Here is a 27,888-nt window from a genome sequence, read left to right on the forward strand (position 1 = left end):
TGCTTATTCTGCCTTCATTATTGGCGGGGAGTCGCCGTTGATTATGTTGTTATTAGTAGTCGTGGGTGGCGGAGAGGGAGGTGTTTCCACATCGCCGTTAAAGACCGAGTCGTGCTTCTCCTCCACGGGACTCCCTGGGTCTGTTGGGGTCTTCCTGGTCGCTGTGCTTGCCGTCTCGGGTTCCTCCGGGATGGTCGCAAAGCGCTTCAGGACTCGCTTAAGAGCTGGTCGTCGGATGGGCTTGGAGAGGAACTCGTCCATGCCCGAGTCCATGCAATCCTTGACATTGCTCTCCTCGGAGAATGCTGTGAGCGCGACAATGGGCGACTTGTATCCCATCTCGCGGATCAGCCGTGTGCTCTGGAGCCCGTCCACGTTGGGCATTTGCACGTCCATGAAGATGACATCGAAGGACTCATTGTTCTCCACGGCGCCCTTGACGAGATCGTACGCCTCTTGGCCATCTTTGGCGATGGTCACGTCTGAGACATCCTCGAGCTTGAGCATCCGGCTGACCACCTCTACATTGGTGGAGTTGTCGTCCGCTACAAGCACCCGGAGTTTGCTGTGGCTGCCACTCCTATTAAGAGCCGGAATCTTCATCCCAGATCCCTTCGATTCGGGAACCCCGACAGAGAAGTATGGTTGACTCAAGCCAACCAGCCGAGGCTGAGAGTTCAGGGGATTGGATGACTGCTTGCTCTCCATCGAAGGCCTGGAGGCTTCGACAGCAGCATCTGTCGTGGGAGATTGACCGTCTGCATCGTTTGAATCAGGCTGCCTGGGTCCTACCGATGCAATACTAGGTGGACTTGGCAATCGTTAGCGTCGGTTTGACATTTGGTATTACTTCGCGTCACTAATGAATGTGGTTACTCACCGAATTGCGGCAAATCTGAGCGGTATGTGCATGGTGAATGTGGTTCCCGCTCCCTCCACGCTCTTAAGCGTGATGGAGCCACCCATCAAGACAGCCAGCTGTTGGCAGATGCTCAGACCCAGACCGGTGCCTCCGTACTTCTTGCTGAGGCCCGGATCGCCTTGCACAAAAGGCTCAAACACCTTGTCCTGGAGGTGTTGCGGAATCCCGGGGCCAGTGTCCTGGACTTCAAACTCGAATAAGAACGGCTTCCATCCAGGGTGCGCACCCTGCTGGTGCTCCTCCGACAGGCGTACGTGAGGTGTTATCCTGGGCTCCATTGGGTTGATGGCGAGGGCGGTGCGCCCTCTCTGCATGCCGCCGGGCCCTGCAAGGACTGAGTTGGTGGACTGCACAGAGCTGGAGCCGCCTCGTTGGCGAGTGCGCGCCGCTCGGGAGTTCCTCGATTGCGCCTTGGATAGGGATGAGGTGCGGCTGTCGTCTTCCCTCGACTGTTCTTCGCCGACGCACCTGATACAGACACTGACCTGGCCGCGAGGAGGCGTGAACTTCAGACTGTTGCTCACAAGGTTGATAATGACCTGCAGTATACGGTGCTGGTCCCCCCAGAGGTATCTCTCTTCGAATCTGACTGGCTTCTGCTGGCACATGGGGCCCTTCGAGTCCGTATCCGACTGTGGCTGCCCGCCATCCTGCTCCGCAAGGTCGGCCGGGCTCACAAAATTGACAGAGAAGTCAATCTCCCCTTCTCGAACTTGCTTGTCAAAGATGGACAGGATCTGAGAGCGTATGTCGACAAGCCGGAATTCTTTCGGGTCCATCAGGATCTGATGGCCAATCTGGTTCTTGGAGAAGCTGAGGAGATCCTCCAGCAGGTGCAGGAGCAAGTCTCCCGATTCGTACACGACCTTGAGCGACTGCTTGATCTTGGACACGTCGGTCTCTTCCATGCAGACGGCGCACATGCCCAGGATGCCGTTCAGGGGCGTCTTGAGCTCGTGGGAGATGTTGGCAATGAACAATGTTTTGCTCTCGTTGGCAGACTCGGCTGCCCTCTTGCTCTCGCTGAGCTCCTTGGTCCGCTCGGCAACCTTCTCGTCGAGGGAGCGGTACTGCTTGACCAGCTCATCACTCATGTCATTGAAAGTCTTGGTGAGCTCTGTAAGCTCGTCCGTGATGATGTGCCTGCCCTCGTGGACCTTGCCGGGGATCTTGAACTTGCGGCGAGCAGGGTCCCGGTGGGCAGCACGTCTGGCTGGTTTGCCCTTCATGAGCCGCGTGATGGTGGTAATGATGGTCTTCTTGGACCTATGTGACGTGCGACCAGATCCGGGTGTTTCGACCTCGTACTCCGAGTCGGAGGAGAAGTCGTCGTACCCAGGTGGGTTGACGGACTTCTCGGTGGCAGCCTTGAGCTTGCGGATAGGCATGACGCCAATGTGGGCGCAAGGGAATATGATAAGAGCCAGAAGACCAGCGGTACCAAAGACGGTGCCAAGAAGGATGCTCCGCAAGATGTTTATAGGTTCGTAGGTCTCGCCCTTGGACTTCTCCACAATGACGGTCCAGTTGACAAGCGGTGTCTGTGTTCTGGCAAAGCCGACCGACACCAGCAGCCCCTGCTCGTTGTGGGTATGTAGCTTGGAGCTGGCGTTGTTGACGGTGTCTATCTGGTCGGTGAAGGCATCTAGAGCTGCCGGGTATCTCTTGACGGGGAAGGCATGGTTTTGGTTTATGGCCCCCTTCTTGAACTGCTGGTCAGAGTGACGGCCCTTTTCGCCAATGTCGATGGTGGGAGGCAGCACAAAATGGACATTGACGCTGCCAAATGCCTCCTTGTCAGGCTTGTACGTCGAGTTGCTGGCTGGCATATCGTCGTCCAAGCGGTTCCAGGGGTTCGTGGGTCCCACGATGAGGACCATGCCGCTACGATCTAGGCCCTCGCGGGAATCTCGTATATCCACCAGGGGAGATGCCATGGCAAGCACAGTCATGTATCCCAGAATGAAGTTGTCCCAGTTGTCCCTGATGGGGACGGAAACAGACATGAGCGCAGACGTCCCGTTCAGGACCAGGGGGCCAAGGAGGAGGCCCCCATCCCGGGATATTCTGACTCCAGGGAAGGCCTCCGCCCCCACGGCAGGAGTGTCCGGTCGGATATCGTTCTCTCGGCCGAGCTCGACGTAGGTGATGTTGGGGTAGAGCATGGGGGGGTAGCCGTACTCGGAGTCGCTCAGCGTAACCTGGGAGCCGTTGGGGGTAGTGTACGGGAGGATGATCTCCGGGAGGTTGGCGGCGGTGACGTTGAGCAGGCCTCGCTCATTGCCGGTGGCGTTCCTGGAGAAGATGCGGACCTGCAGCAGGCCGGTGGAGGCTCCGACGGCGAGGGCACTGGTGATGTCGTTCCAGGCACCTTGCCAGTCGGCCTCGCCAGAGCTGTAGAAGGACCCAAGGGCTTGCTGGACCAGCAGCCTGGAGGACATGGTGTAGCTTGTGCTCTGGATAAGCTCGAGCTGGGAGGTGATGCGCGAGGCCTTGAGGGACGCGGTGAGGGAGAGGCCATCGCGCAGGTTCCCGGCAATATGGTTGTTGACATAGAGCCAGGTAGGGACGGCGACGATGGTGAGGGCGACGAGGACGGCGGCGAGGACAAGGAAGGCCAGCTGCTCGCGGATAGCGATCCTCATTGTGGGCGGTTGGTGTTATTTCGGGCCCGAAGCTGCGGTGCCTGGTGCCGCATGGTTTCCTTGGTTTCCTGTTTGCTGCTCCTGGGTTGGTGCGTGGTGTTCTCGATTGGGCTAGGTATTCGACTCGGGAGACGATTCGGGCCAGCGAGGGATGCGCCGGCGCGGTCGAAGCGGTGGGCAGCGGCGGCAAGCGGTACCAGGGAAGTAGGCTGGGAGTCGCCGTCGCAGAGTCGCAGAGTCGCAGAGTCGCAGTCGAGGACCGTATTTCGGAGCTTGGGCGTACGGGCTGAAAGAGGACTGGATTGGAGATAGAAAGGAGTGGAAGCGGGATGAGAAGCCCCGCAGAAAAGAAAGTCAAAAGATGCAAGACCAGCAGAGTGGTGCAGATATGGTCGCGGAATGGGCAATTGGAGGTGCTGGGAGGCGTTGGGAGGTATTGGGGGAGTATTGGAGAGTATTGGGAGGTGACGGGGAGAGCGAGTTGACTAGTAGAGGGCTGCGCAAGGTCTGGGCGATGTGCCTAGAGCGTTCTCGACCCGGGAGGTTTGTTCAGGGACCGGCGGATCTGTGCAGCACTGCAGGGTCCGTCTCACTGACCGACTCCTCATTGACCAGGAGGGACAGGCTGCAGCATTGTGAGTCCAGGCTGTCCGGCTGTTTTGTAGGGGGCGGGACTGGGTGCTGGAGGTCGTGGGCTCTTGGGCTCCTGGTCTCCTGGACTGGGAGTCGAGATGGGACGGATGAATGATCTGGCAGGCGAGCAGCGACACGAACACGGATAACAATGCTATTAGGGGGCTATTAGGGGCTAGGAACACGAGCAGGGCCCATGAATCCAGAGTCAAGCGGCAGGACAGTGCGACTCTCGTACGACGAGCGAGGTGTGGTGTGTGGTGTGTGATGTGTGATGTGTGGTGTGTGTGTGTGTGTCTGTGTGTGTCTGTGTGTGTGTGTGTGCGCGTGTGTGTATGTGTGTGTGGTTCGGGACCGGGGCGCTGATCATGCAGACACTGCAGAGGGCCCAGATGGGAGGCTGAGGGAACGCGACAAGAGGACACACCTCCTCGATCTCGTCGATGGGATGGGGGAGGGCGGGCTGTCTGAGAGAAGATTCAACGGACAGCCTTGACAGCCTGAGCGGCCTGGCAAGCCTGGGCAGGACGGAACTCCTCACAGGCTCACAGGAGAGCGAGGGCCACCACTGGGGCCCACTGGAGCGGAGCTCCTCAGGCCTGGCTAGAACGTGCCCAGTGGAGGTGTGGGGCACCCGAACAGCCCGAGAGGCCCTCCCGGCCTCAGCCCTGGCCTCCCGTCCCGACTCCCCTTGAGTTCCAGGTTGAGTGACTCGAGGCCCCTTGTGCCCTCAGAGGCTTAGTGTCAGGCTTCAAAGTTCAGCGCTCGGGATTCCATGTGCCCTTGGGCCCCCAAGAGTACCACTGCTACGTGTCCCGCGGGTCCCGTCTCCCGAGGCCTGCCTCCAGGGCACGTCCAGGTCGGTCCAGGTTGGTTCAGGGCAGTTCGGGTGCGCTCAGGTGGGCTCAGGTGGGCTCAGGTGGGTTCAGGTTGCCCAGGTTGGTGGTCCCTGCTGAAGTCAGCTCAGGCCAGCTCAGGGCCCAGGCACCCGCTGGAGGACCCCCTGGGCCGGCAAACCTTGAATTCACGGCATTCGTGCCATTCCATGTCCCCCCAACACCATTCATGCGGGGGGGGGGCAGATGGCATCATGGCAGCCTTTGGTCTGTTCCCATTCATCACTGCCACTATGTATGTGGTAGTACTGCTCACTTTATTCATCAACCCCATCCATATCCCCATCCCCTCAGTACCGCTCCATCACCCACGTCCGCCGCTCCTCGACCCCCATCCCCTCCAGCAGCGCTGCCTCAGCCGTCTTGACGCCGACGTACCTGTCTACCAGCTCCCTACCCAGCATCTCGCCCAGCTCGCCATCCTCGCCCAGCGCCCCCAGGGCCTCGCCCAGCGAACTGGGGATCCTCTCGGACACGCCCGCCGCCGCCCTCTGCTGCGCCGTCATGGCCGCCGGGGCCTCGTCACCGCAATCTCCCCACCGGCCCAGCAGCTGCTCGCCGGCCCCGTGGCCCAGCGTGCCCGCCCCCAGCAGCGCTGCCAGCGCCAGGTACGCGTTGGCCGTGCCGTCCATGGCCTTGACCTCCCAGTGGCTGCCCTCCACCGCCCGCAGCGGCGTCTCGCGGTTCTGCGTGCCCCACGCCACCCACGTCCCGCCCGCCCAGCACCCGTCCACCACCCGCTCGTAGCTGGCCGGGCTGCTGTACGTGAAGGCGCTGACCGCCCGGAGGTGGCCCAGGATCCCCGCGTAGAAGGGCCCGTACGTCGCCGGGTCGTCGCCTCCCGGCGATGAGATGGACATGTGCACGTGCGCCGCCGTCCCGCACGCTGCTGCGAACGGCTTGGGGTGCAGTGTCATCCGGTAGCCCTTGGCCGTCGCGCACGACGAGATGACGTCTCGCGCGTACAGCAGCGTGTCCACTGCCTCGAGCGCCGGCGCCTTGGGCAGGATCACCTCGTACTGGCCCTCCGCGCTCTCCGGGTGCACCATGTCGATATACACGCCGGCCTCTTCCAGTATCGCGATGGCCTCCTCGATGACCTCGATGGCCGCCTCGTGGTCCATGGCCCTCCCCACCGACCACGCGTGCCCGTCCCCGCCCAGCGGCTCGAACCTGGTATCCTTGCCACGCTTCATCAGCACAAGCTCGATCTCGAACCCGAGCACAAAGGTGAGCCCCTGGGCGCGAGCCTTGTCCAGCACCCTCTTCAGCGTAGTGCGAGGGCACAGCGCCACCGCAGAGCCGTCCTTCTCCCTGAAATCCCCCCTTGCCACGATGTGCGCCCTTCTCGAGCCTAGCCGTAGCGTGCTGAGGTCGGGATGCAACCGCCACTCGCCCGAAGGAGAGACACCCGGCGCGGGCATGTCAACCTGGAGCATGCCCATGCTTACCTTGGCGACCCCGAACGAGAGCTCCTCGCCGTCTCTCAGCATGGACAGCACCCTGCGTATCGGCACAGCCCTCATTCTTTCCGTGCCCGTCATGTCACACCAGTAGATGCGTAGGAGACGAGGCTCGTCCTCTCCTCCCAGGAACTTGGATATGGTACCCACATCATCCTGGGAGTCCCCAGTCTTCTCGTCATGCCGGTCATGCTGCTCCCCTTCCAGCGGCTTGAACTCCAGACCCAAGTTGTAGAGCTTATTCGAGTTGTGGAAGAAGACATCCTCCACGACCCCAACTGCCTGCTGCGCCGTCAGGTCCTCCTTGCGCACATAGTCGCGCAGCACCGCCCACAGCGCCTCGCGGACCTGCACCACGGCCAGCAGGTACGTCTCGGGGAACCAGTGCCCGTCGGTGCTCCACAGGATCTTGGACGCCGGGCACAGCTCCAGGATCTGCCGCACGACGCCCTCCTGGCCCTCGCGGCTCAGGAACGGGAACACCTCCCCGATGTCGGCGTAGACGTTGGCGTACATGGCCGCCAGGTACCCGAGCTCGCGCGTGTAGGGGTACCCGGAGTGCAGCAGCACCACGGGCACGTCCGGGTACGCGCGGATGAAGCCCTGCAGGTGCGACGGTGACGCGCTGGTGAGGGTGATGTCGTTGTCGCCGAGCCCCGTGTGGAACTGGATGGGCTTCCTGGGGGCCAGCGGGCCTTCGCTGATGGTGAGCGCCAGCAGGTGGACAAAATACTCGTTGAGGCCCGAGTGGTCCAGTCTCGTGAACTTTTGCGCACCCGGTGTCACCCGCTGGCGGTGGATCTGGGTGAAGACCTCGCAGGCCTTGTCGTGGTCAAGCTCGCGCGGTATCGCCAGCCCCGTGCGGTAGCAGATGACCGACTTGAACCCCACCACCTCGGGGTCCCTTATGGCCTCTCTCACCGCGGCCATGAACTCCTTGGTGAGGACGCCGAGGACCTTCAGCGAGTCCTCCTCCACCTGGCAGTGCTTCTCGATGAGCTCAGCAGCAAGCGGCTCGATCCTGACGATGCGCTTGCTCTCGCCCCTCGTGAACTCATCAAAGTAGTCGTACCCGTCCACATCGCCCCCAGCATCCAACCCATCGTCCACGAGCACGCACTCGATGCCCTCCAGGCACCTCGCGATCCACGCCTCGTAGTCCCCCCTGCGCCGGTCGGCGACGGCCCGCTCCACGGCCTCCCACGTCGGCTGGCACCCCAGCACGCGCGAGAGCTGCCTCACCGCCCGGGCGTGCGCGAGGCTCCGCCGGGACGACTCGAGGGCCGGACCGTGCGCCTCGGTGGCGACAGCCAGGAGGGGGTGCTTGCCCAGGGAGGCCGGCCTGAGCAGGGGATGCGCGTGGTTGTCGATGATGGGGGTGCGGTGGATGGCACGCCAGAGCGTGTCCTCGCCGGCCTTGTCCGCCATGTGTGTGTGAGAGTGTGTATGGGAGAAAGATAGAGAGAGAGTGTGTGTGTGTGTGTGCGCGTGAGTGAGTATGTGTGAGTGCGCGTGCGAGAGTATGCGTGTGTTGTGGTGGTGTTCTGTGTTCAGCCGTGCGTCAGATGGCGGTCACGCAATCAGCTTACTTGGTGAGTTGTCAATTTGATAGTTGATAGCCTATCCGCTCTTTGGTTCCCTCAGACGCCCCAGGACTACCCGTACGAGTACAGACAGTAAAGATATCGATAGAGGGAGAGATGAAACAAACAAACCAGAGAAACACAGCGAGAAAAACAAGGGCCAATCTCGACAGTAGGCGACGCCGAGAATGGAGAAGGCGGCCAAGCCATGCATGTCGGTCGGATGTAACGCAACTAAACACACATGGTGCAGCTTGCTCAGTCCTCAGCGCTCGTCCCGTGAGACAAATAGACGGGACTCGCGAAAGACACTTCCCAGGTCAAGTGCTTTTTGGCCGTGTCTCAGCCAGCCTCTTCGGCCCATACAGAAGCCAGAAGCCCATTTCTTACCGAGTACGTCGTAACGAGTAGGTAGTATAGCCAGGACAGGACGGAATACAGCATCGAACGATGAAGCACCGGCTGTCAAACACTGCTCCATAAGACAAGAGCACGGCACATGATGTGTACAAGGTACGAGGTAGGCATGCAACGAACGATCCATTGCCAAAAACATGAAGAAACCTATCGTAAGCCTGACAGGCCACCCGCCACGTCCACGTCCCTGTCAAGACCACACCCTTTTCGGAGGATCCAACCACATCAGCCAACAGTTAATAGTTAGTTCCACCCTGCCCATACCGTGTGGGAGCTGAACACTTCCCCTGATGTTCCTCGTCGTTTCCAAAAAGTCATGTTCCATCTTGGAAAAAGAAAAAAAGAAAAGTCCGTTTGAACCTAGTCTAACCATTGGCCAATCGTCTATGTTACGACTGGCAGTGTGTAGAGATGGCCGGCAAACTGATGCATGGTATCGAAGGGAATTAGAAGCCGGCTGAAAAGATCCACCCAGTGTTAAAAAGGAAAACAAAGGAAAAAAGGTGAACAGAATAATACAGCGAGAATACATGGCCGTCGAAGCTGAACCTCGTAAAAGAAGAAATTATTTGCGGCCTGCCAGTAAAGAAGGCTTATCGGAAAATACATGGCCTCGTCATATAAATAGGTCGTAGTCGCAGTTGTGCGTGAGCGTGGGGCATGGTCTTGGTCAATCAGTCATGTCGTCGAGAGCCTCCAGCCTCTTTGCCTCTGCGCCTCATCGCAGATTCTTCCGGCGCGCCCACATCTTGGAAAGACCGCTGCTCTCGTCGGCCGTTGTGCTCCTCACAGAAGGACCTGTGGCACCTGCTGGAGGGCCCGAGTCGCGCAGGAAAGCAGCCAGATCAGCCGTTCCCGTCCGGGTCATGGCTGGCGTGGCATCGCGAGGCTCAAACTTCTTCATGGGCACTCTGCCCGGCACTGGATTCGACCCCATACGGGGCCGCCCGGTATTGGTTTCAGAAGCCCCATACTTGTCGTACGAGGAAGGCATGTTGACCTGGAGAGGAACGTGTCCGCTGCGAGCCCCAGAGCTGTAGGCGGTACCCGTGCGGCTGCTGAGCGATCTCGACTCGGGAGCAGCCTTGCCATTGGTACTGTTGGCCTCCTTGGGCTCCTTGTGGTCTCTTCCAAACCCAGCACGTGCGAATCGTCCAATGAGACTGGGGGCGCTCGCCTTCTTTTTGGGGATCTTTTGTGATATGGGAGGACCCTGGGGCTCGGGGGGCGGGTCGTAATTGCGCAGGAATTCGGCCAAGCTCTCCTCCTTCTTCGCAGGAGGCTGAGGCGTCATCAGCAGGTCGTCGTCCTCGTCGCTGAAATCAACCGCATAAGGATCACGGACGCGGCGCTGCTTGCGCTGGGGCATCATGCCACCCTCGTCAAACGTGTTCTGCGCAGGCTGCTGCTTGTGCCTGAGAAGTGCCGAGTTCGAATTGACGGTCGAGGGCATCGACCTCTCGGTAACGCCAGTAGAAGTCCGGCTGCTATGCACCTCGGGAATGGTCGCATCGACTGCCCGCCCACCGGAGCCGCCCGTCATGTGATCGGAATCCATCGTGTTGCGGAATGGAGCAACATGCCGGGGGATACGGTGGCTCGCACTTGATCCAGGAGGACCCTGGCGGATAAAGTCGATCAGATCCGAGTTGTCGCCCTTGCTGTCCACAGCGGCATCGCGAGGCTGGTAACGATTACGGTTAGCCGTCTGCGACACACGGCGGGAATCAAGGCTCGTCTTGGCCGAGCTCGACTTGGCCGGGCTCGCCGTGTTGTTGGCACTGCGGATCGGAGGAGGTCGGTTGTCGCCTGGTGGGCCGGTGGATTTGATAAACTCGGCAAAGTCTGCCGTTGTGTCGGCAGGAACGCGAGCATCTCGTGGCAGAGAAGCGGGAGCTCTGTGTGACTTCGGCCCCGCGGGAGACATGGAACTAGGACCCGTAGGAGGCGACCTCATCGTCGTAGACTTGGAAGCAGACATGGTGGAAGAGGGCCCGGGCACCGAGATAGGAGAGGGTCTGTGGCCCTTGCTCTCCGAGGGTGAGTGAGATCCCACGGCAACCATTCGAGACCCCTTGGCATCTGTCGCCGTGGAAGAAGATCGCGAACGATCCCCAGGTTTGTAATCATCGGCCTTGGCACGGGGGAACCGGGACCTGCCCGGACTGTCGATGGAACGGGGTGACTATAGCTGTTAGGTATGGTCCATAGCAGGAACAAATACACCATGAACACTTACATCCATATCGCGCATGTTCTCGGGGGTGAGAGTATAGGTGATTGTTTGGTTGCTGTGGATCAGTTCCTCAAAGTTGCGGGCGACGCTTTCGGCATGGCTAGGGACATGCTCCTCGGAAGTCCTCGTTGCCTTCATCCGTGTAGTAGCTGACGAGCTTGATGACCCAGAAGTGTGCGTTTGGCGTTGAGAAGTGTTGGACTGGATGGGGTACAGCGCAGTGTCCTCCGAGTCCTTGTGTCTCGCGACCTGCCCAGAAGCTGCATCTAGTTTAGGTGAGCGGCGGGCCGGTGCTCGGAATGGAACCTCGGGGATCGGTTCGTCGATGAAAGCCCCAGCCGAGTTGGATTTGGTGACTATGGTGACCTTTGTGTTCGACGGAGTGTGCTGCTGGCGTGATGTGGACGGTATCGTTGACGACTGCACAGCTGAAGATGGGCGGCCCTTGGCACGAGGTGTAGTCTCTCCAGCGGCGCCTGTCAGAGAAATGTTCGCGGAACTAGTAACCGCCTCATACGGGTTGCCTCTGTTGGTAGATGTCTGGTCGCTCTCTTCCTCCGACTCTGAGATCGTAGAAGCATTCTGGCGCGGTGGCCTCATCCCGTCAGGGGACGACCGCAGAGATGTGAAAGAAGAGCCGTAGGCCGCATTGTCAACACATCTAGGCTTGAGAGAGCCCTCCGTGACAGACGGGCTCGATGAGTGGCTAGCGCGCGATAAGCTCGCTGAGCGTCTTTGAGGTCTCTCGGTAGTATCGATGGACGGGGATCGAGACCCTGAGCCCTTAGGTCCGGCAACATCGACGATACGCGCTGAGCTGATGCTGTTGGTTTTCCTGGAGCCCCCTTCTGACCCTGATGGGGTACTACTGGCCACCGACACCCTAGCGGATGTCACGATCTCTGCCTTCTCGTAGGTGTCTCCATCCATATCCTCCGGAATAGGCTTTCGGATCTTCTCGTCGGTCGTTTTCGCGACTCCAATGGCCCCAGGTTGGTGATTCGGGGTTATGTCGAGGGCGGCCAGAACGGGTCGCTTCCGGGCTTGTTCTTGGCCCGGTTCCGCCTTGTCCATCTTGGAAGCGCCTTCAGACTTGCTAGTCTCTTCCTCAGGCTGCTCAGAGATGACCTCTTCAGAATTCTCCTCTGCCTCGTCGATGGCTGTGTCATCTGAGTCTAGAACAATAAACCTCGACGATCCGTGCGAAGGCAATGAGAATGATCGCTGGCGCTTGGACAGCCGCGAAGGATCCGACTGGAGGGTCTCTAGGTTAAGCAGCGTGGATGGGTGGAGGAAGCTCCAAGGGCGCTGAGCGGGGGTATAATACTCATCGTCATCTTCCCCCTCGTCGCTATTGTAAGCTAGACCAGGAACCTCAATCTCGTCGACATCATTCTCGCCGATGGGTAGCGGAACCTCGGTGGGCTCCAGTGACTCGACCGGGCCTGCATCGTCTCTGTCAAGGTTCTTGCCCTTGTTCCCAGCTTCGCGGGCAAGTGGCTCGTCCAGCTCCTGGCGAGTCTCACTGCCCGCATCGCTGGTGGCCGGCTTAGGAGTAAGATATGTGTCGGTCACGTTGCTTCCCGCACGCATGTGACCAACTGATGACCTCGAGTAAGGTCGGCTACCGAACTCGATCATGGAGGGTGCCCTGATGCGCTTCTTCCACCCCCTCCAAAGCCTTCCAAGAGTACGATCGAGGGCAACCCGCTCCATATCAACATCCGTGACGACGATTCTCTCTGCGGTATCAGCTGCGCTGCGCGTGCCTTCCTTAATTTCCTTTTCAAAACCGGTCCGCAGTCTGTGATAGGCAGCCTGGCCCGCGACGGTCAACGTCAGCTCACCCATGTACTCCAAAACTGAGGTCAGGAAGATTGCGACGGCGGGAGAAATCACGTCAGAGAACTGCTCGTCCGCCCCAATCTCGAGATGCTCCTGTTCCATGTACGTATCTTCCTCCTCCTCCTCCATGTCGCCTAACGATGAGTACACCATGCAGCGCAGTCTAGCCCGCTTCCAAACAAGCTCGAGGTCCCAGTCACGGCCGGGATCAACGCCCCGGGTCTGCACAAATTCTTCTTCATCGCCAGCTCCCAGGTATTCGCGCAGTTCTTCGTCTGCATTGTTGATGGCATCCTTGGCGAGCTTGGGTTTGAGGACCTCGGAGACCGCAGGACGCAGTGTGGCAAGTGTCGTACCCTTGGAGAGCTGGAGGAAGTTGAACAGAAGTTGATCGAGGAAGTTGTTCACGAGCTGCAGAGCTCGAGGGGTGACTACTGCAGTCTCGCCCGCGGGTAGCATGCCGGATTCATCGTACCAAGAGTCGGCATGGCTGTCATGGTCGTTTGTGACAATCTGAGAAGCTGCAGAAGAGGCTATAAAGGCAGCCTCGGGGGAGACAGATAACGGCGGTGAGGCCAGCCCGTGGCTGATGGTCGAGGGTCTGTCGCTAGAGATACTCTGTGTTCTCGATTTTGTTGCGCGCGGAGAGGCAACCGACGCTGAACGAGCCAGCGACGGTTCGAGATGTGAGCTAGCCATGACGGCTCCCTTCTTGTGTATCAATTGAGGGAGAACCCCCTCGTAGGAGCTCTATGAGGAGTCGCGCTATGGATATTGAACCAATTCGCCGAGGGGAATGGCAGGGCAGGGCAGGCCGGGTTGGAAACAGCTCGTTCGGTTAGGAGAGTGCGCGCGTCGAGAACGAGGGCCTAGTCGTGATAATCAAAGCCAACTACGATACCAAAGTTAGCAGTGAAACAAGACTAGGCGAAACAAGCGAGCACAACGGTCTAGGGTCTTCGGTTGCGCATTCCACTCGGGAGATTCTGGGTCTGCCGCGAAACCTTGATCGAGGCGGCGCACGACGCACTGCCCCTGGGGGAAGCTAAATATGACGGATCAAGAGACGCACGGTTGACGCCCATTGAAAGATAGATATCGGCGACCAAGAGGGAAGAATCTCGGGACCTGGGGGAATGGAGGAGGCTGAGAGACAGTCATGTGAACCCTTACCTTCATAGATCGATGATCGAAGAAGCAATCATTGGTGATTCGGCGATCGCCCGGCCCAAAGGAGAAGAAACAAGATCCCGCAAACTAAAAAGACGGACAATTCGATACCAGCGCAGGCATCCGTAGAGCAAGTCCTAAGATGGGAGAGGAAGAGGCAGTACAGGTCGCAGACGGCGTGGTCGTCGTGCCGGCCTAGGACGATGGAGAGACGGGGAAAGATTCTCGGGAAATGGGCAACCTGGAATAAATCTGGATACAGAGTTACAGGCGGGCAAAGGCACGACAGGACTTGCAGGTGACCGACTGGAGGGGCGTTCAGAGGACCCTCGCTCCAAGCCAAGGAGCCTAGACAGGTGGCCAGTCAGGGACGGACTCAGGGGTCGTGATGGCCAGTTTTCCTTTTCGCTCCTTGCAGTGGCCCGGCGCCCACGAGTGCAACCCTGGCCTCCAATGCCTGTAATGCCTGCAATGCCTGCAAGCGCATATGCAAATGCTTGCCTTCTGGGGTGGTGGCACCGGCTGGTGGTCCCAGTGCCGGCTGGGCCTGCTAGCGTGCTAATGATGCCAAAGACCACTGACGCCACTCCACACGCCACGGCCCTTGGCCTTGGGTCTCTTGACAATATGGGTTCTGGGACTTCTGGGTCCCAGAGAGCTGGGGCCTTTTTTTTTTTTTTTTGCGGTGTTTCTGGCGAGGTCGCGACGGCCTCGAGTTCCTGCTACGCTCGCTGAAGCTGGTGGATGGCACGGCCGCAGGAGACTATGGCCTGCAAGGAGTCGAGGGATGACAGGAAATTGCAGTCAGGATCAACTTTGTGACGTCGCCAAGCACCCTAGACGCTTGGATGGGACACATGCACGGGTAAAAGAGGCAAAGAATCGCTTCGGGAAATTTCTTGATGGTGGTGATAATGAGGTCAGAGAAGAAGGCAAGGTAGCCTAGCGGCGCAGCATGGGACAGTAAAGTGACCGAGTAGATCGCACGGTACGGCAGTTGAGGGCCCGATCCTGTCTTTCCCTGCAATGGGCCACTGTTCAGTTAATAATACTCGTACGAGTACGAGTGCTACTACGGTACGTAAGTACGGATCACTACCTAGTGTTATCCATTATTACAACGGCAGAGAAATAACAATCATCTGACCGCTTCCACTTCTCTCCCGCGACCAGAACGAGAGCTAGGTGCTGGAAGAGTTGCTCAAAAACTCCCGGAGGCACGTCTCTAGTATGGCGGCAGCGTCCCGAGCGTCAATCCTGTTGACCGTGAGATGTTTGGAGCAACGACTGGGATATGAATTAGCAATCAATGGGTGGTAACATGCGTACCAGATCGGCGCGGTGCAGTGCCGATGGGAAAGCCGGTGGCGGCGGAGGAGTCTGTCCGACGCTTGCGCATATCAAAGTGATGGATATCTTACATGTAGTAGGAAAGTACGGATATTGTTATAGTATGAACCGGCAGATGCTGAAACACGATCCGTACATCACCTCTAATTACTAATAAATGGTCAGGCGTATCATGCCCACTGAGGCATGGAGACGAAACAGAACCCATGCTGAAGTTCTGAACTGCCATGCTTCCTGAAAAAGGGACTTGTGACAGGTCATAATCGGCTGTCCAGTTTGCTTCGAACTGAACCTGCGGGCCGCAACTGAATACCAGACCAGATACGTATTCGTACGGAGTACACAGTGCACATCGCCATGATGTGGTGGGACAATGCAAGCACCCGCACCGACCAGTCGTGGGCCGGAAAAGGGCATCGAGCCAGCTGCGTTGATGACAAGTTGTCCCGTCTTCCGTCTTCCGTCTTCCTTCTTGAGCATCTGCTGTTCTGCACATTATAGGAGCAGACCTGACCAGACCTAGGGTCCACGGGACAGTGTGCATCAGACCACCAGCACCAGGCACATTTCGATAGTCCCGTTGGTGCCACTCGGTGGTCCAGTCTGGGGGGCCAGGCCACACAGAACGTGGCATGGCATTTGACAAGGGATGGATCTGCTTGTTGCATCGGTAGGCCGCAGGAGGAATCTGACAGACGGACAGATTTGACTGTTGCTGAGGGTCCCGGAAATCAGCCATCAGCTAGCAGTCAGCAGTCAGCAGCCATCCCCATTGAACCACGTTACCACGGGCGCCGGCTCAGTCTGGCTGCGCCTCGCCGCAGGAACAGAACGCCAGGCTGGCTGGCACCAAGGACCTCTTTTGCTTGACAGCTTGATTGCTTGTTTCCTCGGTGCTGAGTGATGGATCCCCAAGGCCATCCTCATCATCTCGCCCGTCCCACAAATGGACCACAAGCAATTCCACAAACGGCCTGCGAAATGCGAATGTCGGTCACAGTCTCCCAGAACAGATAGGAGTGGATGGGATTACTAGGAGTATCCGACACCGATGAGATCGATGCCCTTTTTTGGGGTGCCGATAGCCCACGCCAGCGCTACTCCGTATGTAGGATAAGGTAAGAGTAAAAGCATTTGGGAGGGCGCCCTGGACACAGCGCCCCAGACGGTGAGAGGTTCTTCAACGTTGGCGACCAAAGCCCGTGGTGGCTGAATGGTTCCCGTACTTGCATCCGTCCATAAATCGAGCTGGGGAAAATGGCATGGCGTTCGATGATGGAACCGCCATGTCCAATCGCCTTCCACAATTGGGCTTCCGGTCTCCCGACATCTGGACAAACAGCGCACGAACTGCTCCAATCCCCACCGAAAGCCCTTTCAGGGTCCAGGGAAGGTGCCAATCTTGGCAATTCAGTAGCATCTTTCCAACCACGCTGAACTTCAAAGGTTGGGAAGGCAGAAGGCCCAATCCTCAGCCCACCTGCTGCTATATTACTACTACAACACTACCTAGTAGTAGTACTTATTATGCGAGTAACAGAGAGATCTATCCATCGAGAGCCGTGCACCACCCACCTTCCATAACGTACCTACCTAGTAAGTATTATCCACGATCCAATTTCCCACGAGTCAGTCGACGCTGCGATCAAACCTTATACGACGTACGCTGTTGGGTGTTTCTTATTAACCAATCCACATCCACCATGTTCCCCAGAAGCACACACCACCAGTTACCGGCCGATTATCCAAACAAGCATCCATACTTACTCTCTCCAGGCGCCATCGCACTCTCGCCCGTCCTGCATTGTAACTCTAGGCGAGCAACATATCACGGCCCACGGTGTGCCACGGGGTGTCTCAGATCATCCGCTCTAAAGGACATCGCCGTCCCTAGTGGTACTAGCCCTGGTGCTAGTACTCAGCTGCTAGATGACATGCAGCATTGATCAGTAAGCAGGATTGCTAAACAGTGATGGCTAATCCCATTTCGTAGCTCCTACTCGTAGAGTGACTCGATGGTATGGGCAGCACTTTCTTCAACCAATGCACTTGCGAATACCCTCTAGGAGACCCGAGTGGTGGAAAATGAGAGAACGCCATCTCTTTGTGTAGCTAGCCCCCTTCCATCAGGGCTCCTCTCCAACCAAGGAATTTGGCCCTGGAACCGAACCATATGCAGCATCCCGAGATGCACCCCTCAAGTCCCCACGTACGAAGTACTTGCGTCGTCGTCGGAGATCGGTTGCCAGGGGCCGCTCCGGAGGCGCATCAGCGCCAATGCACAATATAAGGCCACACTGGCTGCACGGCTGTGGACCGCGCCCCCCATGGAGAGTATCTACGAGTAGTCTTCGAGTCGGCGGATCGCGAGAACCCGAGGAATGGTACTATAAGTTTGATCAGGACGACCGCGTTGCTTATTTCGATCGGAGTATTCGTACTTGATCGGCCACCACCATTACGTTCTGTGTCTCAACTTGGGGGCTTCACTTTCACGCCACCTTTCGAACTCGACTTATTGATTGTAGTGGCATATATTCTTGAGAGAAAAGATGGATTGTCCGACTCCAACTACTACTCGCTAATCAAGTGCAAAGGCCCCTGCCAATATTCGTCGTTTTGCGCTCTCCCATATACGCTAGTTCCCTTGACCCTTCGTCCCCCCTCGACCGACGTAGGTAAGGTAGCTTATTACAACTATCTGCGCCGATACTAGGGCCTATTTCCCGAAGGAGACGCCTGGCTAGTACACCGAGTCCGCGTTCTAGGGGTTGGTGATGCTCACGGAGCCACGGCTTCCCGATAGGCATTTGCGGCAGAGGACCTGTGTGACCCCCCACAAGCGACGCTCAGGACAGCTACCGGTAGCCTTTGCCGGCGCGCAAGGCTCAGTGATGAGATCGCTAAAGTCGCCGCACTTAGGGCACTGGGAGTGTTCGCCGGAGCACATGTTGACCCTGGGCCTAGAATTGTCGTGGGACCCGACGTAGGTTATGGTATGATGTCGTTTCTGTCACTTGTAGCTAGTGGAATTGCTCCTGACTCTGGACAGAAAGACAGAAGGAAATGGGAAATCCCCAAGCATCCTTTTATCAACAGGCTGTCCCTCCGTGTTCTGTTCTGGTTGTACCCGTCCTTTACTCTAGACGGATGAGTGGCATGGCCAGAACACCTTGGACGTGGCCGAGTCGGGCCCAGGAACAAGATCAACGACGGCAATAGCACTTCACCTGGACCTCTGCCTCGCCATATCTAGTTACTGCGTACAGAGTGATAGGCAGTGACGGGTCCGAGTCGATGCGCGGCTGAATGGTCCCGGGGGGGTCAGCCTGGCACTTGGTGACCAGAATGGACTTCGTTGGACTAAATACCCCGACAGAGGAAACTGGGTGTTTCTAGTTTAGCATTCTCTCCTTTATCTGTTTTCTGGTGCCATCATTGTCAAGTTGTTTTGGCCATTACCCGGCGTCGACGGTGAATGGGGGGCTTTATAAGGCCGTCGCGGGTGAATCCGGGTACAGAGCGCAAGTCTGCGTTGAACTTCACAAAGAACTTCACCTCAGCTCCTGGGCGAGCGATACATATATGAGCTTAGGCAGCATGCCCCCATTCGAGACGGTGGTTTCAAGGGCCACAGCGACAAAGAAGCCACATATTACCCCTGAAACATTTGGAGTCTGCGCTGTTCGAACCAGTCCGTTGAAGCTAAATGCTAGCTAGACACTGGATGTGAGCTTTGGGGAAACGCAGACAAAGCCATTTAATATTCTGAGAACTTTCCTGATTTCTCGAGATATGACATGAATCGCGGCCTTGTCACCAAGATGTAGTTGGCCGCTTGTTTTGATTGTCGAAATGCGACGGTAATACTTTTGATGTAGTTGTCTTGCCAGTCGAGCTTGGTGATCGGATACGTGCAGAATCAAGCTACTGTGTATAATAAAATATCTAGATACCTTCACTTTATTCCAATCTCTTCTTGTCCACTCATCTATCCATAGTCACTATGGTGGATATCTCTCTGCTTCATCCAGCGAGCTGAGAGGGTCGTAAACAAGCACCATCGAGATTCTTTCGGTATGAGTGAGAAATCCAAGCTTTTGAGACTCGGCCATATTGCCAGAATTCCCTTTCCAGTCGAGCATCTCCTATCTTCTACAGATGACTGTAAGACAGTGGGTGCAAATGCTTGTTCAATCAAAGCCACGATATCATCACAGGACATCAGAACTTCAGCCAAATATTTTCAAGGGACTATAGTGTACAATTCATAAAGCTAATTCGTAGTCGTATCAGACACGTAGGGTATCATAATCCATATCCACCTCGGATCAATCCGCTCTTTACTGGCGGCGCTCAGCCTCAGCCTGCTTCTGGATGTCGTGCTCAGCACCGCGCTGCTGCGTCTTGCCTTCGGCACGCATCTGCTCGTAATGGGCATGTCCAGTCTGGTCTCCCGTGATTCCAGAGACGGCGCTGCCAACGGCACCCTGGGCACGTCCAGCTAGGCCGGAGCCGAAGTCGTTTAGCTGACCCTTGGCCTCCTGCTGCTGGCCCTCGAGATTCTGCTGGCGGCCAGCCTGCTTCAGGTTCTAGGATATACGCGTTAGTATTACTTCCGTCTTCCACAACGACGCGAGTGGAAAAGACATACCTCGCTACCGACGAGTCCGCCAATGGCTTCCTTGGTGGAGCCGACGGTTTGGTTCCAGGAGCCCTGGTTACGATCGGAGTCGTCGCGGACGGCAGCGCCGGAGCCTGAGATGGTGGCGCCGGGGATCTTGGCTGTGGCATGGGAGGCATCGTATTCGGCCTGTGCCTGGCTTTCACGGAGATCACCCTTAGCCTGGTCGCCAGTGTTGCCAGTGAGGCTGCCGAAGGCGCTCTGGGCCTTGCCGGTGGCAGAGTCGACGTAGGACTTGAGAGTCGAGGGCTGGTTGTTGTCGGCCATTGTGATGGTTGATAGTTGCAGTTGAGCTGAAGGTGTTCAAGTGTGTAAGAAATGGATATTCAGATTGTGCTGGTGTGGTTGAGAGTAGGTAGGGGAAAGTTGAAGATCGGGGGACGACGACGACTTATATACACCGAGTCGCTTGAGCCTGCCGCCAGCTCCGGCTCTATTTCATCATTCACGGAGGAGGTACGTAGCCACGATTGTATCAGAATTGGTAGCCGCCAGTCCACAATTCACCGGAAGAGAGGTCGAGGCTGGACGCTGTGATGTCATCGCGGGCCGCATCGCAGGAGGTGATGCTCCGAGAGCTTGGATGACTGAGACCGATGTTGCCAAACTGGGTAACCGTGGTGGGGCAGATCGTGACGTCAAGCAAGGGCCCTTCCACATGCTTCCAGATTCTCCCAGCCTCACATGAAAGACGCCACACGAGGTCCAAGTTTGGGTCGATAAGAAGCTGATGTACGTATGATGACGCTGCCTTCCCTGCGCCCACGACGTGTTGGCTGCACATTCACAAACCTTCCATCATCGAGATCCAGGAACAGGAGGTTTTCGGTACCCACGACAGCTAACGCACGTACGTATCCACCGCGGTATGAAAAGAATGTTCAAGAAGCATGCAGTAGATTCTCTCTTGCGTCTCATTCAGGACTAATTGATGACAACTGCGTAACTCTTGTCTCTTCCAACCCGACCCAATTTCGGTCGTGTGCTCCCATCCACTGGACTCCCCAACCATGCCGTGTAGAACCGTAGTATAGCGAAAGAATAAGGTATCATGATAGTACAATGCTTTTACAAGATGACCAGCTGCCTGCCAGCCACTGAAATTCTCCCCTCTGCCCCCTCCTGCCCCTTCTCAGTGTTGGCTCCACTGGATGGTGTTAAGGTCAATGCCCTCCTGCACAAGCTCCCAAAGAGGGCTCAGCTCGCGGAGGAAGGTGACGCGCTCCTGAACGGCTTTGAGGACGTAGTCGATCTCCATCTCGGTCGTGAAACGGCCAATGCCGAAGCGGATACTGCTGTGTGCGCTCTCGTCGCTGTTGCCCAGCGCCCGCAGGACGTAGCTGGGCTCCAGCGACGCAGAGGTGCACGCACTTCCCGAGGAGAGGGCAATATCCTTAAGTGCCATGAGCAGGGATTCGCCCTCCACGTAGGCAAAGGATACATTGACGCAGCCAGGGTAGAAAGAATTCGCGTCACCATTTTGCGACGTGTGTTCCATAGCGAGTAGGCCATTGAGAAGACGGTCGGACAGATGCTTGATCCACTTTGTGTCATACTAGAAAGGATGTCAGTCACATCCATACCCCAAAATAAGATGCAATGCCCGAGGTAAAAAAGAGCAAAGGCGAAATAAAAACGTCAGGAAATTCTCAAATCAACATGAAATGCCTTGTCACGGGCATTCAGAAAGCCATGCATGTAAGATAATATCATCACGCAAGCGCCAGAGAAAGAAAACCACGTCGTAGTCTCACGTACCTTCATTTCCTCCTTGGCGATGCGGCACGCCTCGCCAAAGCCCACGGCCAACGGTGGCGCGAGAGTGCCGCTTCGAAGACCTCTCTCCTGCCCACCACCAGTGATGAGAGGGTCCAGACGAACTCTCGGCCTCCTTCGGACGTAGCAGGCACCCATTCCCTTGGGCCCGTAGATTTTGTGAGAGGAGATAGACATGAGATCAATGTTCATGGCATTAACGTCGATGGGGATCTTGCCAACAGCCTGGGCGGCGTCGGTGTGGAAGAAGACCTTCTTCTTGCGGCAAAGCTTGCCGATTTCCTCGATAGGCTGGATCACTCCAATCTCATTGTTGACGGCCATGACGCTGACCAGTGCAGTTTCAGGCCGGATGGCGGCCTCAATATCCTCGACCTTGACCAGACCATTGTTCTGGACTGGTAGGTAGGTGACCTCGAAACCCTCATCCTGAAGATGCCGGCAGCTATCCAGAACGCACTTGTGCTCTGTCTGGGTAGTGATGATGTGCTTCTTCTTGCCTGATCGGCCGAAGAAACGGGCGACGCCCTTGATGCTCATGTTGTTGCTCTCAGTGGCGCCGCTGGTGAAGATGATCTCCTTGGGGTCGGCGCCAATCAGGTCAGCGACGTGTTGGCGCGCCTCCTCAACAGCCTTTTCGCTCTCCCACCCGTAGGCGTGTGTCCGCGAATGCGGGTTACCGTAGGCGCCAACGTAGAAGGGGATCATGGCGTCGAGCACTCGGGGGTCGACAGGGGTTGTGGCTTGCATATCCAGGTAAATAGGCCTTTGGCCCTCTTCCATTACGGCGGCCTGCTTGAGAACCTCTGGGGAGATGGGTTAGCCCGGCTCACGCGATGGAGACGCCGTATCACACAACTTACCTGCCATGGGGCTGATCTTGGCATTGCCGGGCGCATCGACCGAAGTCGCGGGAATGTCCGCGAAGTCCTTCTTGTCGAGCTTGATGGCGGTCTCGACACGGGCATTATCCCTCTTAGACTCTGTGACATAACCCCGCCTCGACGACCTCCTCGACGCGGCAATGGCGGCTGTTCGGGGCAAGGTGCGAGTCGCAGCAGACGCAGCCACGGTCGCGACCGACGAGCTGGAACCCAGCCGGCTCGACGACCTCAGTGCGGAAGATGCAATGCTGGCCATGATTGCTTTCCGATCAGACAACGCATGTGGCAGCGAACGTTTGACGGATGCAAACAGTAGGGTGGCGGGAGATCGATGATGGTTTGGAGGTTGATGATCCCGCGAGCGAAAGCGGAGAGTAAAGTTATTAGGCCCTTTTTTTCACTGGCCGGTTGATATCAAGAATTTGTCAGGAAAAGTGGTCTTCGGCTCGGGCACTCGGTGATAAGAGACCGGTCAATAACGCCGCATGATTGGCTGAATATACCGACCTCCAGGGATCCTCGGGCTCCCTCAGCAACCGTCAGCACAACAGCAGACATTCACCCCTAAAGGTAGGTAGAGAGTCCTTCGGACATAGATAATAATACTACGCATGCAAGGTGGACATAAAGCGAGTATCCGCGCACATTGAATTTGGTGCACACATCATGACTGGTTGTTGGCCCCGTCGTTTTGGTACTCCCCCCATTGTTTGCATACCTTTAGTCACCCAAGCATGCTGGTCGTGGTAAATACGCTGCCCTCTTTACGATGCAAACGTAGCACTGACGCAGCGCGTCTTGGCGTCATCCTGCGCGGCCTCCAGGTGTCTAGTGGCCTGGGCGCAAGGCGCAGGCGTTGGCGCCACAGCATCCAAAAGGCTTCCAAGCCTCTTCTCCCTGGCCACGCCAACGGGCACAGCCACGAACCACGTCGTCACCGGCAGCCAAAGCTCATGGCCGCCCGTGTGCCGCTCCATGCTCAGAACCCATAATAGCTTCCTGACCTCAACCTCCATCCACGCTTGACGCCGGGTGCTCTCGGCTTCTCTCGCGTCCGCCTTGAGCGTGCAACAGCAGCTATCTCTTTATTCTATTCCTCTTCCCGCCTTCGCACCGCCCAGTCGCCATGAGTTTCAAGGGCTTCCAGAAAAGCCTGACTCGGGTAAGTCTCTCTCGTCGTCGTCATCCTGCCCCTCACCACCGCCTCCGCGTAAAGCCCCGCCAGCGACCCCAGCGACTCCAGCGACTCCAGCATCGGCCAGCCCTCTCTCCATGACGATCGCGCGCTGACCGTGGAAAACCCTTCCTCCGCAGGCACCCCAGCAGTTCAAGACCAAGTTCAATATTGGCGAGTCCACCAAAGATGCCATCTACATCGACGCCGAGCGCCGCTTCCAAGAGCTAGAAAAGGAGACCAAGAAGCTCCACGATGAATCCCGAAAGTACTTCGAGGCCATCAATGGCATGCTTAACCATCAGATTGAGTTCAGCCAGGCCATGACCGAGATTTACAAGCCCATCTCCGGCCGCATGTCCGACCCGGACTCCATCAAGCCCGAGGGCAACCCCGAAGGCATCCAGGCCTGCGAGGAGTACGAGGCCATCGTCAAGGAGCTGCAGGAGACGCTGGCACCCGAGCTGGAGATGATTGATACTAGGGTTGTACGCCCGGCGAACGAGCTGCTAGACGTCATCAAGGTCATCCGCAAGACCGTCGTCAAGCGCGAACACAAGAGGCTCGACTACGACCGCCACCGCGCCACCCTCAAAAAGCTCCAGGACAAGAAGGAGCGCAACGCCAAGGAGGAGAAGGCCATGTGGAAGGCCGAGGGCGAAGTAGAGTCGGCCACCCAGGACTTCAACTACTTCAATGACCTTCTCAAAGACGAGCTGCCCAAGCTCTTCACCCTCGAGCGCGAGTTCATCCAGCCCCTCTTCCAGTCCTTCTACTACATGCAACTAAACATCTTCTACACCCTGCACGAGCGTATGCAGCGCTGCGACATTGGTTACTTCAACCTCACCCTCGACATAGAAGACGCCTTCCACGACAAGCGCGGCGATATCCAGGAGCAGACCGAAGCGCTGTCCATTGTACGCTTCAAGACAACCGGCCAACGGCGGCCCATCCGGTACGGCGCGAAACCGGCACTCGAGGCCCCCAAGCCGCAGGGTCTCCTCACCCAAGGGACGGGGTCATCGGAGAAAACGAGCCCCAAACTGGGCGGTATATCCCCCGGTGGGGGATCCGACGCCGAGGGGGCCAACCCGCCCCCACCGTACTCCCCCGGCCAGAACACAAACCTCGCCGCCATTGCCGCCGCGAAGCCCAAGCCGCCGCCCCCGAAACCCAAGCCTGCCCGCTTCAGCAACGCGCCCGCCGCGGAGACGGTCACTGCCCTATACGACTTTGCCGCTCAGGCAGACGGCGACCTGAGCTTCAGCGCCGGCGACGTCATTGAGATTGTACAACGGACGCAGAACGAGAATGAGTGGTGGACGGGCAAATTGCGCGGGAAGCAAGGGCAGTTCCCAGGTAAGTCCGCCATAGGCATCATCCTTCTTTCCTACACCCACGCGAACGAGGCGCTGACCTGCGTCGTAGGAAACTATGTCAGGCTGGGATCATAGTAGCTAGTTGGGCACGTATGCGTTGCGTGTGACGGTCCCCCGTCATCATTATTTTTTTGAGCTTCACCTTTAGATTTCCGGATCAGGTATACCTGCGAGTAATCGGCATAAAAGGATAACAGAGGGGAAATACACACAGGACAAGTGGCCTATCCTGTGACTTTGAGAGCAAAGCGAGTAGTGATGGGCTATTGTCGTTGGCCGGCTCCGTAGGATGGCTGGTCGCGGGGCTGTGGTGGTACGGTTGTGCGATGATGTACAGAACAACACGGATATATTGAAAACACAACTTCTCCAAAAGACGGTTAACTGTAAAAGAGTTTGGGCAGCCATATCGACCTGTGGGTGTTGGCTCACATAGCAGGATGGAGGCCTCTTCTCTCGTTTCCTCGCCGGCAGCAGCATGCGGTTTTATGATACGGGTCAAGCATTATGAATTATCGTGCTGTCTCAAGTTCCATTATCGGCCAAATGCCGCTCCGGATTCCTGCAGGCTTGGTCCTCATGCAGGATCTGGCCGCCCCCTCACCGCAAGGCGGCACGATTCCCGCCTCACTTCCCCCGGTTGAATTGGCTCGCCGATCACTAGAACATGCTTGGGAAGCTGCCCAGACCCAAAGTGCGGGCTAGATCTGTGATCAGTCAGTTCAGATCTTCCTTTTGCTTGCCCAATTGCCCCATCTGCATCCATTATATGCACTCCCAATGTTCAGAAACATTGTAGTTAAGTGCCAAGGTCCATTATGTAGGCGCGGGCGGTCATCATCTGCGAGGTCGTACCAGCGCAGGCTGAGGCATCCAATCACCAGGTCGACTCGGTATGAGCGCTATGCAGGCAGGAGCCGCTCCATGGCCAAAGACTCATCGCTATTAATAGGCCGTAAAGTCGAAACCGTACCGCGGGCCGTCGTGTGACTTGATCACGAGGTGAAACGGCTGGACGTTGGATGCCCAGCCGTCATCGTCTGGGTGTAAATGAGGGCTCATGTGCTCGAGGCACTGTGGAACAGGGCGCTCAGGGGTACCATCGACCTTGCGAAGACCGTGGAGTCGCAGGCCTGGGTCGAAGGAGGCCAGTATTAAGGCTCTTGGCTGGTGTCTTCCCCTGCCAACCGGTGAGAACACAAAGAATCTCTCATCTGCTGCCCAGCGGATCTTTTCGACCGGCCCCTTTTGGGGGTTCATGAGGGCATGGATAAGGTCCAGCGTAGGATCGCATCGTCCAGGGGTTGGCTCTGGTGGCCAAAATCGGGCCTGGTGAGTCCCTGCGGGAGAATAGCCATGTAGATTCCAGCCTCCAAAGCTTTCATCCGTATACCGAGTCATGGGCCTAACTCGAAGTCGCAACCACTCTCGGTCAGGATCAGAAGCTGAGCGAGTGCCAATGATATCCACGAAAGTGCGCGTTGCAGTATGGTACGTATGAGCGTAGACTCTGCCAGGGTCTCCTTGGCCCAGATCAACCCCATTCTCGCCGATGTGGGCATTCTCCCCGCGTAAGATCTCATCATACATCTCGGAACTAGGTATTTCAGCTGGCGCGGCATCAAAGGAAGAGGTGAGGAATCGGTCGTCAGCAGTAGAGAAGTGTATGGTGCTGATTGCTTTCCGGTAGCAATTCCGTTCTGTGTGGCCGCTTAGAGACCACTCTTTCCGCACCTCGTATATCCAGAGAACACCTGTGCCCTCGTCCTTGATAAGCTTCAAGTCATTGTAGCGAAGATCAACGCAGCCTGAGCGCCAGGGTCTCCTCCATGAGAATTTTTTGGGGAGGTCCTGTCTTGGGGACCGGGAAGAGTCGCCCAGTTCCATGCGGAACACGCGGTAGAAGGAATCTTCCCAGGGACCCCGTTCATTCAAAACGTCCAGTCGTGGGGAACCTGCCGAGGAGGACACACCGTAAAGATATCCATCGATGATCTCAAAGCAGACGTTCAGCCCTAGCTCAGTCCCCGAGAATCCCGCTGGCAACCTATGATCGGAGATCCATGCGTGTGTCAAAAGATTGTATCCCCTGATGACCCATAACCATCGATCTCCAGGATAATGCTTCTGGAAGCCGTAATAAAGGTACTCGCCGTTGTTTCGAACAAAGATGCTGTTTGTCCATTCGACCTGGTGCGCCCCTATAATGTTCCTCTGCTTAACATGGCAAAAGATCAGGTGCTTCTGTTCCACGGCTTCGACGAGAAACGAGGCAATCCCGTCCGAGTAGTGAAGGGGGTCAACACTAAAAGGCGAAAGCCAGGTTCGTAGCTGCGGTATGGCTTGGACCACTAAACGGCCTGGGTCGATGTGTATTTCCTCATCCGCGGACCCGTCCAGAAACAGGATGCGAATCTCGCTCGCAGAAGGTTTGTAGACCAGAGCACCGTTGGACAGTATGAACCTCACCGCCGTCCCCAGCACCGAGAAGTGGAATGGGGTGGCAGTCTGAACTGCTATCCTCCGCTTGACGAGGCGTCTCCAGGAGCTGGCGTACTTCCCCGTCCTCTGAGCGTCTCTGAATTCAGCTGAGAATGGGGCTCTCTCCTATACACTGGTTACTTCTCTGCTGCCTGCGTCGACAAGACAGAACTCACCCTAAGAGTGACTCGACATATGCTATCGCTGCGTATGATGAACTGGAAATGCTGACAGGTCAGGCTGAGTCTGAAATGGTCTTCAGGCTCAAGATCGGCCAGAATAAGGAGCATCACTTCAAAAGGTAAGTCACAAAGGCTTGTTGGACCCCTCCCCTCGGCAGACGATGT

At 57.1% G+C, this 27,888-nt stretch overlaps 7 protein-coding genes across 7 annotated transcripts; 1 reads left to right on the forward strand and 6 right to left on the reverse strand.

Moving 5' to 3' along the window:
* Window positions 1-3: 3 nt before the first annotated feature.
* Window positions 4-3,567, reverse strand: SLN1 (uncharacterized protein; the record flags this gene model as incomplete). Its single annotated transcript, XM_083191653.1, has 2 exons — window positions 4-715; window positions 881-3,567. 2 exons carry the CDS (start codon window positions 3,565-3,567, stop codon window positions 4-6), a joined length of 3,399 nt encoding a protein of 1,132 aa, XP_083052867.1.
* A 1,819-nt stretch (window positions 3,568-5,386) lies between these two features.
* Window positions 5,387-7,987, reverse strand: ACO1O0_002177 (uncharacterized protein; the record flags this gene model as incomplete). The annotated part of the gene is made up of 1 exon (XM_083191654.1): window positions 5,387-7,987. The coding sequence occupies one exon, from the start codon at window positions 7,985-7,987 to the stop codon at window positions 5,387-5,389; it is 2,601 nt and encodes an 866-aa protein (XP_083052868.1).
* A 1,290-nt stretch (window positions 7,988-9,277) lies between these two features.
* ACO1O0_002178 (uncharacterized protein) lies at window positions 9,278-13,339 on the reverse strand (the record flags this gene model as incomplete). Its single annotated transcript, XM_083191655.1, has 2 exons — window positions 9,278-10,744; window positions 10,799-13,339. The coding sequence occupies 2 exons, from the start codon at window positions 13,337-13,339 to the stop codon at window positions 9,278-9,280; spliced, it is 4,008 nt and encodes a 1,335-aa protein (XP_083052869.1).
* A 6,164-nt stretch (window positions 13,340-19,503) lies between these two features.
* ACO1O0_002179 (uncharacterized protein) lies at window positions 19,504-20,111 on the reverse strand (the record flags this gene model as incomplete). The annotated part of the gene is made up of 2 exons (XM_083191656.1): window positions 19,504-19,752; window positions 19,815-20,111. The coding sequence occupies 2 exons, from the start codon at window positions 20,109-20,111 to the stop codon at window positions 19,504-19,506; spliced, it is 546 nt and encodes a 181-aa protein (XP_083052870.1).
* Window positions 20,112-20,976: 865 nt separating this feature from the next.
* NFS1 (cysteine desulfurase) lies at window positions 20,977-22,760 on the reverse strand (the record flags this gene model as incomplete). The annotated part of the gene is made up of 3 exons (XM_083191657.1): window positions 20,977-21,399; window positions 21,603-22,426; window positions 22,484-22,760. The coding sequence occupies 3 exons, from the start codon at window positions 22,758-22,760 to the stop codon at window positions 20,977-20,979; spliced, it is 1,524 nt and encodes a 507-aa protein (XP_083052871.1).
* Window positions 22,761-23,630: 870 nt separating this feature from the next.
* Window positions 23,631-25,135, forward strand: hob1 (amphiphysin; the record flags this gene model as incomplete). The annotated part of the gene is given in 3 exon segments (XM_083191658.1): window positions 23,631-23,666; window positions 23,819-25,040; window positions 25,056-25,135. 3 exon segments carry the CDS (start codon window positions 23,631-23,633, stop codon window positions 25,133-25,135), a joined length of 1,338 nt encoding a protein of 445 aa, XP_083052872.1.
* An 870-nt stretch (window positions 25,136-26,005) lies between these two features.
* Window positions 26,006-27,831, reverse strand: ACO1O0_002182 (uncharacterized protein; the record flags this gene model as incomplete). The annotated part of the gene is made up of 2 exons (XM_083191659.1): window positions 26,006-27,628; window positions 27,718-27,831. 2 exons carry the CDS (start codon window positions 27,829-27,831, stop codon window positions 26,006-26,008), a joined length of 1,737 nt encoding a protein of 578 aa, XP_083052873.1.
* Between the last annotated feature and the right edge of the window lie 57 nt (window positions 27,832-27,888).

The sequence above is a fragment of the Amphichorda felina genome, assembly GCF_050947745.1.
Source record: "Amphichorda felina strain 45539 chromosome Unknown scaffold_2, whole genome shotgun sequence".
Classification (NCBI taxonomy): Eukaryota; Fungi; Ascomycota; class Sordariomycetes; order Hypocreales; family Bionectriaceae; genus Amphichorda; species Amphichorda felina.